This window comes from Channa argus, chromosome 16, assembly GCF_033026475.1.
Source record: "Channa argus isolate prfri chromosome 16, Channa argus male v1.0, whole genome shotgun sequence".
Classification (NCBI taxonomy): domain Eukaryota; kingdom Metazoa; phylum Chordata; class Actinopteri; order Anabantiformes; family Channidae; genus Channa; species Channa argus.
In genome coordinates, this window is record NC_090212.1 from 11453037 (window position 1) to 11466033 (window position 12997).

General features: G+C 38.4%; 1 protein-coding gene across 2 annotated transcripts in view; it reads left to right on the plus strand.

Moving 5' to 3' along the window:
- Positions 1-12997, plus strand: part of mboat2a (membrane bound O-acyltransferase domain containing 2a) — a 33138-nt gene that overhangs the window by 17956 nt on the left and 2185 nt on the right. For both annotated transcript variants that reach the window (XM_067480932.1, XM_067480934.1), the window contains 10 exons: positions 1422-1499; positions 5907-6002; positions 6838-6893; positions 8284-8338; positions 8863-9049; positions 9624-9816; positions 10371-10474; positions 10580-10644; positions 10957-11089; positions 11901-12052. In XM_067480932.1, the coding sequence (XP_067337033.1) occupies positions 1422-1499; positions 5907-6002; positions 6838-6893; positions 8284-8338; positions 8863-9049; positions 9624-9816; positions 10371-10474; positions 10580-10644; positions 10957-11089; positions 11901-12052 (1119 nt within the window). The remainder of the gene's footprint in view (positions 1-1421; positions 1500-5906; positions 6003-6837; positions 6894-8283; positions 8339-8862; positions 9050-9623; positions 9817-10370; positions 10475-10579; positions 10645-10956; positions 11090-11900; positions 12053-12997) is intronic.

The following is a 12997-nucleotide window of genomic DNA, read 5'->3' on the forward strand; positions in this document are numbered from 1 at the left end:
GCCGGCTGGCCGGTTTACTTTTATGACCTTCATTGACTGAGATATGACAGACATCTTGTCTGCCTAAGAGTTTTATTTTATGCGGTAATTTAAATTCTATAAGCCCATTTACATATCTATAAGTAGATACGTTTTACAATAGTATTCATTATCCCTGGCTTGATGTGAGAAGTGAGGAGGTTAAGTATCTACACTATACTATAGTTACATTATTAAAAGTGTAAAATTAATTACGATACCATAATAGAAACTTTGAATTTGCAAAGCACATTCCAGTAACTTAGAGCCCTGCACTTTTATTGTTTTATAAGATCACATTCAGTTTGCTATTGTGTAATGCATACTCTCTCTCTCACTCACTCACTCACTCACTCACTGACACACACACACACACAAAGATACTATACACAAAGATACTATAATAGAAACTATAACTTAAACTTTTACTGCACACCTTTGCACACTGTTCTGTCTTAGAGAGCCCCTTGCTGCAGTAGAGGATCTGTCTCACAGATTGTCTCGCAGATGCTGCAGAGTAATTCCTTTTAGGATGCAATTCCTGCCTGGAAGACATGCAAGTATCTTGTTAGCAGCTCAAACATTTCCTCCGTCAAATGGTACTGAGTTCATTGCAGTTATTTTAGACATAAGAACAGATTGTCATGTACTTTCCTGTTACTCTTAAACCTCTTTTTGCTCGTTCATCATTTCATTCATCTAAGTCACCTATCCCATCCTCCCTTGTTCCCTTCCAAACCCTCATACCTTCTCTCTTGACTACTAACACAGTGTGGCATCTCTCCTTTCCTGGAAGGCTTGACACTGTCAGAATCACACCCTGCACCCTTCAAAGACCCATCTGGTAGCTGCTGTTGCTTTTGAACTGTGTTTTTTACCTACCTCACAAAAAATGAGAGGTAGATCAAAACTAGCAAGTTTCATAACCCAGGTCACCAATTCATGCGTAATTCTCTGTTATGCTGCAATGTAAGAAATCTTGCTGCTGGAAGTCATGGGAATCAAATGAGAACATATTGTGATTGTGCTTGTCACCCCCCTCTCCTGTGACTGAAGATGACACATGGCTGAAGATGTGACTGTGGATTTGTTTTCTCTTCCTAATGACAGTTTGGGATAATGAAACACAATGTAGATAGTAATATTAAGTTCATATTGTATCTTATGAACTCTAACAGGCTTTCATAGAATACATTTTCCAGTAAATAACAAACTAAGAAACCATGTCATATTGAATATAGTGATAAGCTGACAGCATTTGAAAGCTTAAAACCTAAAGAATTAAGTTTCCTAAATCCAGCCGAGTGTATAGTATACCATCTATACTGATCACTTCCTCTATATTCTTAATTTCAACAATAATATAAATTATTAAATATTTCGTCTTTCTGTCTCCCTCACAGGTATTCTCTCCATTTCCTGTTGCAGAGTGGTCTGTCCTACAGTGTAATGGTCTTCTCTGGCCTAGAGCATATGCACAAGTAAGAGCAAGTAGAGTACAGATGAAATGCAAATTTCATCAGAAAAAAAAAACAACGAAAGGATTTTGCTGAAATTATTGTCTGATCTCGTAATTCATGAAAATGTTAAAATTGCATAGAATTGCAAATCCCTTTCCCACATTAATAAACAAAATAAGAGGAGTAACTGTCTAATTGTAGATGACATGTCTCATATTTGATTGTTCATCTGTCTGTGTGTTTGTGGGGTGTTGTTTTGGAGACAAGCAAATCTGGGTCACTGTGACAAAGTATTCTGCCCCCAGGTTTTCATCTGTGTCCATGGCTCATCAACACAACCACACACGCACACAATGCTTTGATGTAATTTTTTATTTTGTTTTTGCCAGAATTCAAGGTTATGAGTGCAGGTGTAAACAGTAAATGTTTCCCACTTGGGAGTGTGCTTTAAATAGCTAGCAAAACATAAATCACAATAGTGTTCACAGAAAGAAAACGACTCAAAACCCACTGACAGTATAACATTTATTACTTTTTTTAAAACCAGAAGTCGCAGATACTGCTTATCTAACCAGTCACAGACAGGTACAGACACCGACACACGTAAAAACCCACTAATGCTGTTTGTAGAGGGAATTTCAACAAATGTGATACAAAACAATTATATTAAACAGAGCTAGATGTTGAGGTATAATTTTTACTGCAAAACCTAAAAGCCTGAAATCTGTGACTGTCACCATGTTCATGTTTTCAGAATGCATTTACCTTACCAACACAGGGTTTTGCATAGCAAAGTAGCTGCTGTAGTTCAGTCGGTAAGGCAAGAACCATGCTGTCATCGTGTGTGTGTGTGTGTGTGTGTGTGTGTGTGTGTGTGTGTGTGTGTGTGTGTGTGTGTGTGTGTGTGTGTGTGTGTGTGTGTGTGTGTGTGTGTGTGTGTGTGTGTGTGTGTGTGTGTGTGTGTGTGTGTGTGTGTGTGTGTGTGTGTGTGTGTGTGTGTGTGTGTGTGTGTGTGAATGAGAAGCTACGTTATAAAGCGCTTTGGATAAAAGTGCTATACAAGCAGTCTATTTAGAGTAGGTATTATATGAGGAACAGGTTGAGATTTCAGTTTGTGTTTTCTGACAGAGGGTTCAAGTCGTCCCACTGTTTAACTCAAGGCCGTTGCTCTTTGAACTGCCTTTCACATGTTTCAAAAATGCTGATGATTCTATGTTTCCTCTTACTAGTACTGCATCTACTTGCCACTTCTATATGATTTTATCTGATACATTATTGATTCTTACATTGTCTGGCTCTTCTCCTTTTTTAAATTTATTTTATTCATCTTTTCCTCTAATATTGCTTTATCCCTCATCCCTCCTCCTTTGGTTTTAATTGTATTATGTAACAAACTGTAAGCCCTGAATCAGTATAATGCTTAGTATGTACACTTCAGTAACACTATTCAGAGGGCTGCACTGACTGCTGCACCTAGATTGTGACACATTTTGAGGAAAACACTGTGTACAGCACACCACCCCCTAGACCTGTGCACCATAGCAAGATGTGTTTTCCACTGACACCTAACAGTCTGACACAATAAAGTGCACAACAAGGACTAGCTATAAATGTACACCTGGCTTAGTTTGGATCTGGCCTGACTAGACACTCTGTGTTTAGTGGTGGTACATCGTATTTGGTACCTTTTAATCTCATCTGCCCTGTTTGATCAGGTGAGCAAACAGGGAATGTTCCTGATGTATTTCTACTGTACATTCCTCAATTGTGAACTTAGCAGAGTCTGCTGGTTGGTGGAACAAGAGAGACAGAGACCTGTGAGATCATCAGATATGTCATAAGCAAGGACGAGGTTGTGGCAGTAATGTATGTACTCCCATTAAATTGTACAGATGCTCCTAGTGATACAGGTGTTATTTGATACCAAGCGCTGCCTAATGTACTAACCCTAAGCATTGAAAGCACTTTCTAGCACAGGGGCACTGAAACTTAGCTTTCCATGATGGTTGTCTTATCCTTAGCAAAGCCTGATTTAAAGAAGTAATTGAGAATTTTTCTGTTTGTATCATGTGCACGCTGTTTCTTTGGAATTTATATAAGTTTTAGTGTGAAAGCCTGACTGTGAACCTGATGGGTTTTGAGTGTGTGAATTGCTGCCTCACAGTTGCATGCTGAACAGATGGATATTTCCTCTGGACCTGTGTATGCCCACGAGGAAGCATCAAGTGGGCTTCGAGTCATATACTGTGTATACTGTGTTGTACACAACCACAGAGAAAGGGGTTGAGATATGTATGTATAGCCTGTTATTTGTTTTTTCATTGCTCCATGTACAGTGTGTAGTCATACCTCGGGCTTCTGTGTTTCTCCTTGTCCGGAGTTTGACCTGTTTAGCTGTCTCACAGGCTTCCATAATTTAGTCACAGGTGTCACCTGATGCTTTGAGTGGAAATTAAACATCACCCCTACTGTGCTAACACAAATCGGATGAGAATAGAGACAGAATGCCAGGTGGGCTCACTGCAAATATACAGAAGCTGCTGCAGCACATACAGTTCACATTTTCAGTGATGCAGTTGTGTACCCCATCACTGAAGGAAGGATGCTAATAGAATTAACACAAAAACTTAAGCTTGGACTACTAAAGTTTTAGTTTATGTAATTTGCTGTTGTGCTGTTGTTGTACGCATTAACTGTTTGTGTTAAAGCACCTGAAATATCTGTCAGGTTTATAATTCCTATTGGTTTTAGTGCATCTCCTTTCATAGTGTGTAGCACCGCATTAAGCAAAGTACCTTTTTTATGATCATTTTTATTTTCGCCCTAAAACTCTACGTATATTTTACTATTCCCTTTAAGGACAGAGCATAGTATTTGGAGAAATTTGTAAATGTGGCACAAGATTAGTTTTGGCCCAGACACTTTCTCCATGTCCTATGTGTCCCAGTGATGGAGCAGAACCTAGGTTCTTAACCTTTTAGTGCATTTTCAGTTCTAAGTTGCATTGGGTATCTTAGCTCTAGTATACCAGCTTGCAGGACTACTTAATTCCTGTTTGTTTCAGAGTCCCTCTTTTGGTTCTTGTCAATGCCAGGTTTAGAATACACAATACGTTTGTCTGATCATATCTTAACTGTATCAAACAATCAAAGCTCAAGGCAATGTTGTAGAAGTGGAATTTTAGGCAGGATAACGTGAATTAAAATTGTTTTTGCATTAGTCTTGTTGTTCTTGTTGTTGTTCTAGAAGGGGGAAAGGGTTTTCATCCATCATGATATACTGTACAAGATAAAACAATCAGTCTCATGTCCAACGCCTATTTTTGGTTGTTTGCATCAGTTATCAGGTTAGAACCCTGTAGAGTACTTTTGGCTTTTAATTGCCCCTGATGTCACTTAGGCCAAACCTGCATGCTTCTGCTCCTGTAATTCACTTTTATATGAAAACATCCATTTCTACCTGTCTGCTAATGACAAGATTAATGACAGATTCTGTCTTTTGTTGTTTGTAGAAAGGTTATAATTAGCAGTAGTCGACAGTGTAGAAAGCTGTAGAATACCAACATTATTCCAAAAAATAAATTACCTAAAGCTCATTTTAATTTAGGGTTATCCATGCAACATGTTTAAATGAGCCATGCTGTGGCAGGGCTCATGTGGGAATGTGGTGACAATTTTAAAGAACCACACAGTCTCCCATATGTGTGGGATGCTGAAGGATATTGTGTACACTGTTATGCCATCATCCACCGTCCAAATGTGGGTTGGATACTAATACGTAAATCTCAGAGCGCACAACGCACAGTATATTAATTGTGTCCCGTGTTTCTCTGAGAGTATTGTGATTTAAAAGGTGTGCAAATGAGTTTTGAAATACCCATAAAGCTTGTGATTGGTCTGAATAAATTTTATAATGGCTTAAAATGGTCAGTATTAAAGACCAGGTGGATTTGTTTCCTGCATCATGGGCTGCAGCTACAGTAGGCCCTTTTCGAATCAAGGTGTCCTATTGTTAACAGTATCTTCATCAAAGCCTTGATTTATCTGGTGTGTAGCAAAGTCCTCTTATTGTTGGTGGCAGGGACATGCTAGCTATCTGGTTATAACTTGTGCTTACCCTGCAACGGCTTTTTACGACAGGCCACTTCAGTGCTGCGCTCCCCTTGGTCTTCTGTTGAAAGGTTGTGCTGTCTTCCTCCCCACACATTATGAGTCTCCTCTGGTCTTTTGTCCAATTTCCACCTCAGAACCGTGAGGAAAAAAATGTAATTTGTATTTATATGGAGATACCCTGTCTGAAAATATATATCAAGAGAATAAAGACTATATGCACCAAGACTTTATGTTGAATGCAATATCTATCTTTGCATGTTGTTTTTTGTTTTACCAACATATACCCCATGTGTTTGTCGTTTTTATTTCTGTGCAGGTACTGCTTCATAGTGACACTTGGCTATCTGATCTTGTGTCAGATCACACGAGTCTACGTGTTTGACTATGGCATGTACTCAGCAGATTTTACAGGGTAAGTATAACTACAGAGTTCGTGAAATATTTTGGATTCTTCATTAAAAACTGATCATTTCCCTTTCTCTTAAATTAGATAAGTAGGTGGAGGGTAATAATGGTAAAAAAGAGAAGTTACCAGTAAGAGTCTGGGGACTATTGCTTATGACTCAGCTGGTGTGAGCTCAACAGAAACAAGAACTTGTCCCGCTGCTCAGCTGTTTCCGCAGGAGAATGTTGGTAGAGACTCTAGTTCCTTGTCATTTGTTCCCATTCCTTAAGACTGTCTGATAACTCAAGCAGACAGCCTGCTCCCCCAGCAGGGTGGGGGTGGCTAGTTGCTAAGCAACCTGTTGCAACCCCATATTGCCTCTGTGATGGCAAAAATTGCACTCATTCAAAAACCTTGTCTGCTGTTCTTGCTTTCTTTGAAAATGTCAAATTCACATTTTGTAAAATGTCAGTGTAACAACCCCTGTAGTCAAACATGCTTTAATCTACAGGACCAGGTAATCTATCATTTCTTCTCAAAAAGCAGTTTTATTACAAGACCTGTAAATCTCAGGTCTGTTGCTGTATTCTTGAATCTGTAGCTTAACTTGATGCCACCACCAGCAACAGCAGTCAAGAGCTTGTACTTGTGTAAGAAAGCATCAACAGAAAGACTGCAATTGATTTTACTATTATTACTGTAAAGATTGCCTTTAAAGCCATTGGTTCCATGGCGCTATAAACTGTGTCTAAAACAGCATCTCCTTCCACTTATGCTGGTTGATGTGGCCTACCAGTTTAACAGGAAAAGCAATTGTTCAACATATTATATGTATTTTCTTCTGTTCATTGCCCTTTGTTAGGCCCATGATGGTTATAACACAGAAGATTACCAGCTTGGTGTTTGAAATACATGATGGTAAGACCAAAGTGTGTGTGTGTCTGTGTGTCTGTGTGTGTGTGTGTGTGTGTGTGAGACACTGTATGAAAAGGGGAGTTAGACACAACAGAAGTGAAAATAACAGTTCAGTAGTATATAAATGCGATCACATGGTTGTGTTTTCGAGTGAGAAGTCAGTTCTGACAACAGATTAGTGAACAAGAAAGAACAGTGTGAGTTGTGTAAGGGACGTATAAGTTGTATGCACATATGTACAATATTATTGAAATTTAATGGCTTACTTTAAGGACAAACTGAATTTGAAAGAAAAGTGACGCCAGAGCGGCTTTAGTTTAGAAATTCAGTAGATCCAGATCAACTTCCATTGGCTCATCTGGATTTGACACAGATGAAGACTTTTGATTCTGCTAAATCTGAAAAATAGATGGATGAAAACTTGATGTCAGACTTTCAAATCTTTATGGCACTCAAGACTAAACACAGTCAGCAGTCACATAACAACTGATGTCCATGTAAGTGTATGTAGTGTAAAGTAGCTTTTTAAATTCTGGTGAGGTCACATTCTTTTTGCAGCTATGATTCTAATGAGAAACCAACACAGTAATCCCCTTCCTTAGAGACCTTTAACACTCTGATACCTGCCTGCTGTTTATATTGATACACACACACATCCACTGCACCGTTATTATGTTTCTGTACAGCAAAAATACTCCAGAGACACAGCTCGAATTCTTGCTCTAAGGCACAGAGTTATTAAAGGCACAGTGTGTTGTCCTTTTATACTGGCATCAAACATTTAATTGTAGCCAATACAGCCTTGCACAAAGAGCTGTACAGGCAACCTCACTTGTACTCGATGATGCCAGGGCTGGCCACGTGTGTGCAGTCACTGCAGGTCTTCATAAACAAAGAGCAGATTAATTAAAACCAATCAGATACTCAGACGCATTTGGCCCAAACAATAGCAAAGGCTTTATTTACCTTCTCGCTTTTATATAAAGGCAACTGCTATTAGGAATATCAGTCAAAGATTTAATTTGTCCTTTTACAAGGTTTATTATGGGGGCATCACAAAAGAACTGTATAAACAACCTGTCTTAGATGAAAAGCTCTTACATACACAAACAGCAGCCTGGTCTCCCTGCTGCATTATACTTATGATGCTCTCTCTCCTCCTCCCTGCTAACTCAGCTGAATGAAGATTATATTATTTACATTAACACGTATCCTGGCCCCTGAGCCTGTGTGTTACAATTAAAGGAACCTACCTCTAATACTGGCTACATGCGGTTGCAATCCCCACAACTCTAAAGAATCGGGCTTTTCATTACAATTGTATTAACTGCATGTCTGTGTATTCTGTACTACGCCATTTTATCTTACTTTAAGTGTCTCTCTTTGTCTGTAGGTTTGACCAAGAGAGAGGGTCAGCTGACTCCCAGTCAGAAATACCTAGCTATCAGGTATGTGACTCAGGTATGTTTTTAAAGCTTTAGATGATGAATTAATTTAACCAAGTTTTATTAAAAAGTTGTTGTTGTAAATAAGTATTTCTGAGCTATTGACAGATACCAGTCTGCAAGAGAATTGCAGTAAAAAGGAGAAAAGGCCATTGTTACGCAATCATTGCAATTACTGTTAAGAATCTAAATGTGAGGCACCAACCTTTTGTTTCATAAAACTTTGCTGTGCTACTGTGAGTCAGTCACCAAGTCAGACATGGAAGGTGAGGAATTAGCAGTCAAAACGAAAGATCCTATTCATCCAGTTGCATTTTGCCCCACTAGCAGATAAAATTGAGCAGGGTAAAACCACAAATTCACCCAAAGTCAGAGTTATTTTGTTATACTACAGTATTGTGTTGTATTTTAAATCAACTCACAAGGTTTAGTGAGTCGTGGATCTTCATACGGGACTGTGTAATGAATGTGAATCAATATAATGCTTAAGCCCTGACATTTCCTTTTTGCTCCCTGGGGCTCTCAAGTCGAATGCCCAGCTTGCTGGAGTATCTGAGTTACAACTGTAACTTCATGGGCATCTTGGCAGGGCCCACCTGTTCTTACAATGACTACATGGCCTTCATTGAAGGCACATGCTATCAGCCACGGCACCTGGAGAATGCCAACGGCAAAGAGAATGGGAGGCACCAGCAGATCGAACCATCGCCCAAGGTAAAACACAACACTTAGGACAGACAAACAAACAGAATTTAGTCCAGTTTAGTCCAGTGAGACTGGTAAAACTGACCTAATGTTTGTGCTTTGGCTTTATAAGACCCTCAAAGAGAGCACCTGCATACATCATCAGTAGGTATGATTTTAGAAAATAGGACGTTAAACTGTGAAGTTCTCTCTTTGAGTGCATATTTGGTTAATGTTAGAAAAAGAGAAGAGGAGCTTTTTAAGAGACCAGGCGTAATTATCTTGCATTTGGTTTTCTTTAGAGAAGCAGAAACTTAGACACTGTTAAGAATTTAATGACCCACATATCTAAACCTCAAGGTTATATCAGTATTCTTCCTGAATAATGCATTAATAAGTTAATTGTGTATTTATCTCATAAAACATGAAATCAAAAGAATGAAAGACAGACAATGGTAAATATAAAATACAGGAGAATGTTCAAAGGACTTTTTTTTACTGGAGTTTTTGAATTAAAAACAACTTATTTAAATATAATATAGTTTACTTAGGTTTAACAAAAGTATTTGTTTGTATCTCTCTCTTTCTTCTCACCTCCACCCAGAATGCTGTGATCTCCAAGCTGTGTACGTGTGCCATCTCGCTGGCTATTTATCTGTCACTCTGCAAAGTGCTACCAGTGGAGGACACCATAGATGATGACTTTGTCAGCTCCACACCCTTTCACCTGCAGGTTGTCTACCTTTACTTGGCCATGCTGGCACTGAGACCAAAGTACTACTTCGTTTGGACACTAGGTAAGTTTGTGCTGGCTTTATTGCTGGAGTGTGAACACATTTCTTCTGACCTATTTGATATGGTTTTGTTTTTTGCAGAACAAAAGTAAAGGCACAATTCTTGTGTTACTCTAATCCTGCCTTTTATTTGCAACTCTGTACATTGAGTGATTCTTGTATGCTGCCTTTGAATTTGTAACATGCAGGAAAGGTGAAAAGAGAAAATGGATGTGATTGATCAAATGCAAATTAGGCAAACAGGTATCAAAAGAGCCTGAAAGCATATATATATATAAGCATTTGGTTTTTCATTGCCACTCCTCATTTGAGTGATATGAACTCACTGAGCCAATTGGAAATATTTGGATGTTTTAGTCTGTTTTCCAAAAAATAAAAGTTCCAGCTCTTATTAACAGCATTTCTTGGCATTACACTGCCATCTAGTGCTGAATTAAACTCTTCACTGCAACTCTTCATTCTTGCAAATGACTACACTGACAGTGCAAGTGAGGTAGCTTTTGTACTCCAGTGTTGTTGCAATTGTACTCACAAACAGTTGTACTATTCTCCTGCAGCTGATGCAATCAACAATGCTGCTGGATTTGGTTTCAGTGGATATAACAAAGATGGCTCCCCGAGGTGGGACATGATCTCAAATGTCAGAATCCCAGGCATTGAGGTTAGGCTGTTTTTAAAAAAGAAATTAATAAGGACTATTACTAAATCCAGATAAAGGCCTTTTTCAGATAGATCCTAAAAATATATTGTGTTTTTTTAATTTCAGTTGGCCACCAGTTACAAGATGTTTATAGACAACTGGAATATCCAGACAGCTCTTTGGCTCAAAAGGTAAGAACATTTTACTTTGCTTAATTTGAGTCGGTACAAATCCTACAGTAGCTGTTGTGGGCACAAATGCAATATTTATTATTTATTATATATTTCTCATTTGTAGAATGTTTATATTAATTAAGCGGAAGCAAGTATTTATTACTTATATTGCAACCTATAATGTGACTTTTAAGAAGAAAAACTGTTTAAGATTAAGAAAACTATCCTTCTGTTATATTTTTCAAATGGTGCCTGGAATGAAACCTGTCTTTTGTTTCAACTTGAATTGTCTTGACCCAAACACTGGGTGTGTTTCATGTCCCTCTTCAGGGTGTGCTATGAGCGCTGTCCCATTAACCCCACTGCTGCCACGTTCTTGTTATCAGCTATGTGGCATGGGGTGTACCCCGGCTACTACCTGACCTTCTTCACTGGCATCAGCATGACAATGGCTGCACGAGCGGTGTGTACACGCACTTTTTTTTGACACAGTCGAACGTTTTAGAGGTTTTCTTCCCAGATTGAGCCAAATAGATATAAAATTGTAGTACAGGTATATTCTGCTGTTGTTATTGTGCAGCTTATAATTAATATAGTGGGTGAATAACAAACACTTTTTAAGAACTTATGCCACGAAAATTGACTTGTTTCTGTTTTCACTGCCACACCAAAGATAAGGGCTCTTTAGAGTTACCACAGCTACTTAGCAAACAAACAGCAGAACCCCTTTATAGAGAGCAAGGGGGTTATGATAAAGTACGATAGCACTTACACCTAATTTAATTGTGGGGGCATAACCACTAATTTTTGTTGAGCCAGACCACTTTACTCTGGTGCCATGAAAGGAGGGATATTTATTTAAAGACAGTGGCTTGATGCTACTGGAAGAAACACACTAAAAGTCCTGATAAACTACTTCGGAAGGAAAGCACAAAGTGGATTTGTTGTGTTAAGAGAGTTCTTGCAGGGTCTTTCTCCGTCTTTATCTGAAGTAGAGCACAGAGACCACTGACACAGTTATATTATAAAACGACTTTCCACTGCATCTGAAGAGTCATAATGAGATGATAAAGACAGAAAGAGAAAGGGCAAAGAGACATGGGCAGATAATGAGCAGCAGTAATGTCTCCATCAAGATAACAGGAACAAGATCAGCTATTGTAGCTCAATCCGAGTCTAGTTTACTGAGTGAAAATTATTGTTTTGTTTTAGATATCTTTACTTAACTATTATGGTGATGAACTTACAGGATGTTTTTTTCCCCTCTTTTCCAGATAAGGCACAACATCAGACCACACTTTCTGGTCTCTGACTCGTATAAGCGCATCTATGATGTCATCACGTGGGCAGGGACTCAGGTTGCCATTAGCTACACAGTGGTGCCATTTGTCCTACTTGCTGTGGGTCCATCACTTAAATTCTACAGGTAAGTGTGTTTGATTGTTACAAAACTGCTTTAAGCTCTGTTGCCTCCATCCATTAAACAAAACATCAGAGTACAAGAGATAATATTATAGCCTCTGCCTCTCTATACAGTAATTAGTCAGGGCAGTTGCACACGTGAGTGTAAAATTACTGTAATATCTATATTGTTAATCAAGTTCGCTTTTTCATTAAACTGCCACCCTCAGACTAGGCTATAACAGTTAACAAGACAGCTTAATGAGTGAAGGCTGGGGAAGATTGATGAGGAGCAAATTAAATGAGCAGCCTTAACGTTGCTCGACTGCTGCTGGGAAATGAAGGCCCGAACCACGGCCAGTGTCAGTCAGGAGAGGGATGCTGTTAAATCAGCATGTGACTGTTAGACAGGCAGTATTAAACAGTCTCATTAAAGCAGTTACGACATTGGAGAAGGAGGTGGTAGAAGTTTAAGATGTATGCATTATTATCTGTGGGTATTGTTCAGATCAGTAACATCATCGTCTAGTTTGGTAAATGGTTTTACATAGATTAGTTTAATTCATTCTTGTGTCAAATAAAAGTAGCTGTTATGGCTAAATCCAGTGATTTTTTTTTTTTTTTTTTTTTTTTTTTTTTTTAAAGATTTTTAAAAATGGATCTTTTCCCGTTTCATCCTATTATGTTTTACTAAAATTGAACATGTCATAAAAAAGACTGAGAAAAAGTTGGGGCTCAATTTAGAAATGTAAATTTAAATGGCAATCCATCCAGCAGGTGTTTGATACTTTATATTTTAGGCTGAAACAGAAGCAAGGACTGACATTGTTATGCCCAGAGCCAAACCTCTAGCATGGCAAAACAAATCTGACTTACAATTCTGTGTTTTGTTTCATTTTCATTTCATTTTGTTTCATTTTCCAAATATTACTAAATAAAATACAGCTCTGAGCTCTTTGCAATATCTTTA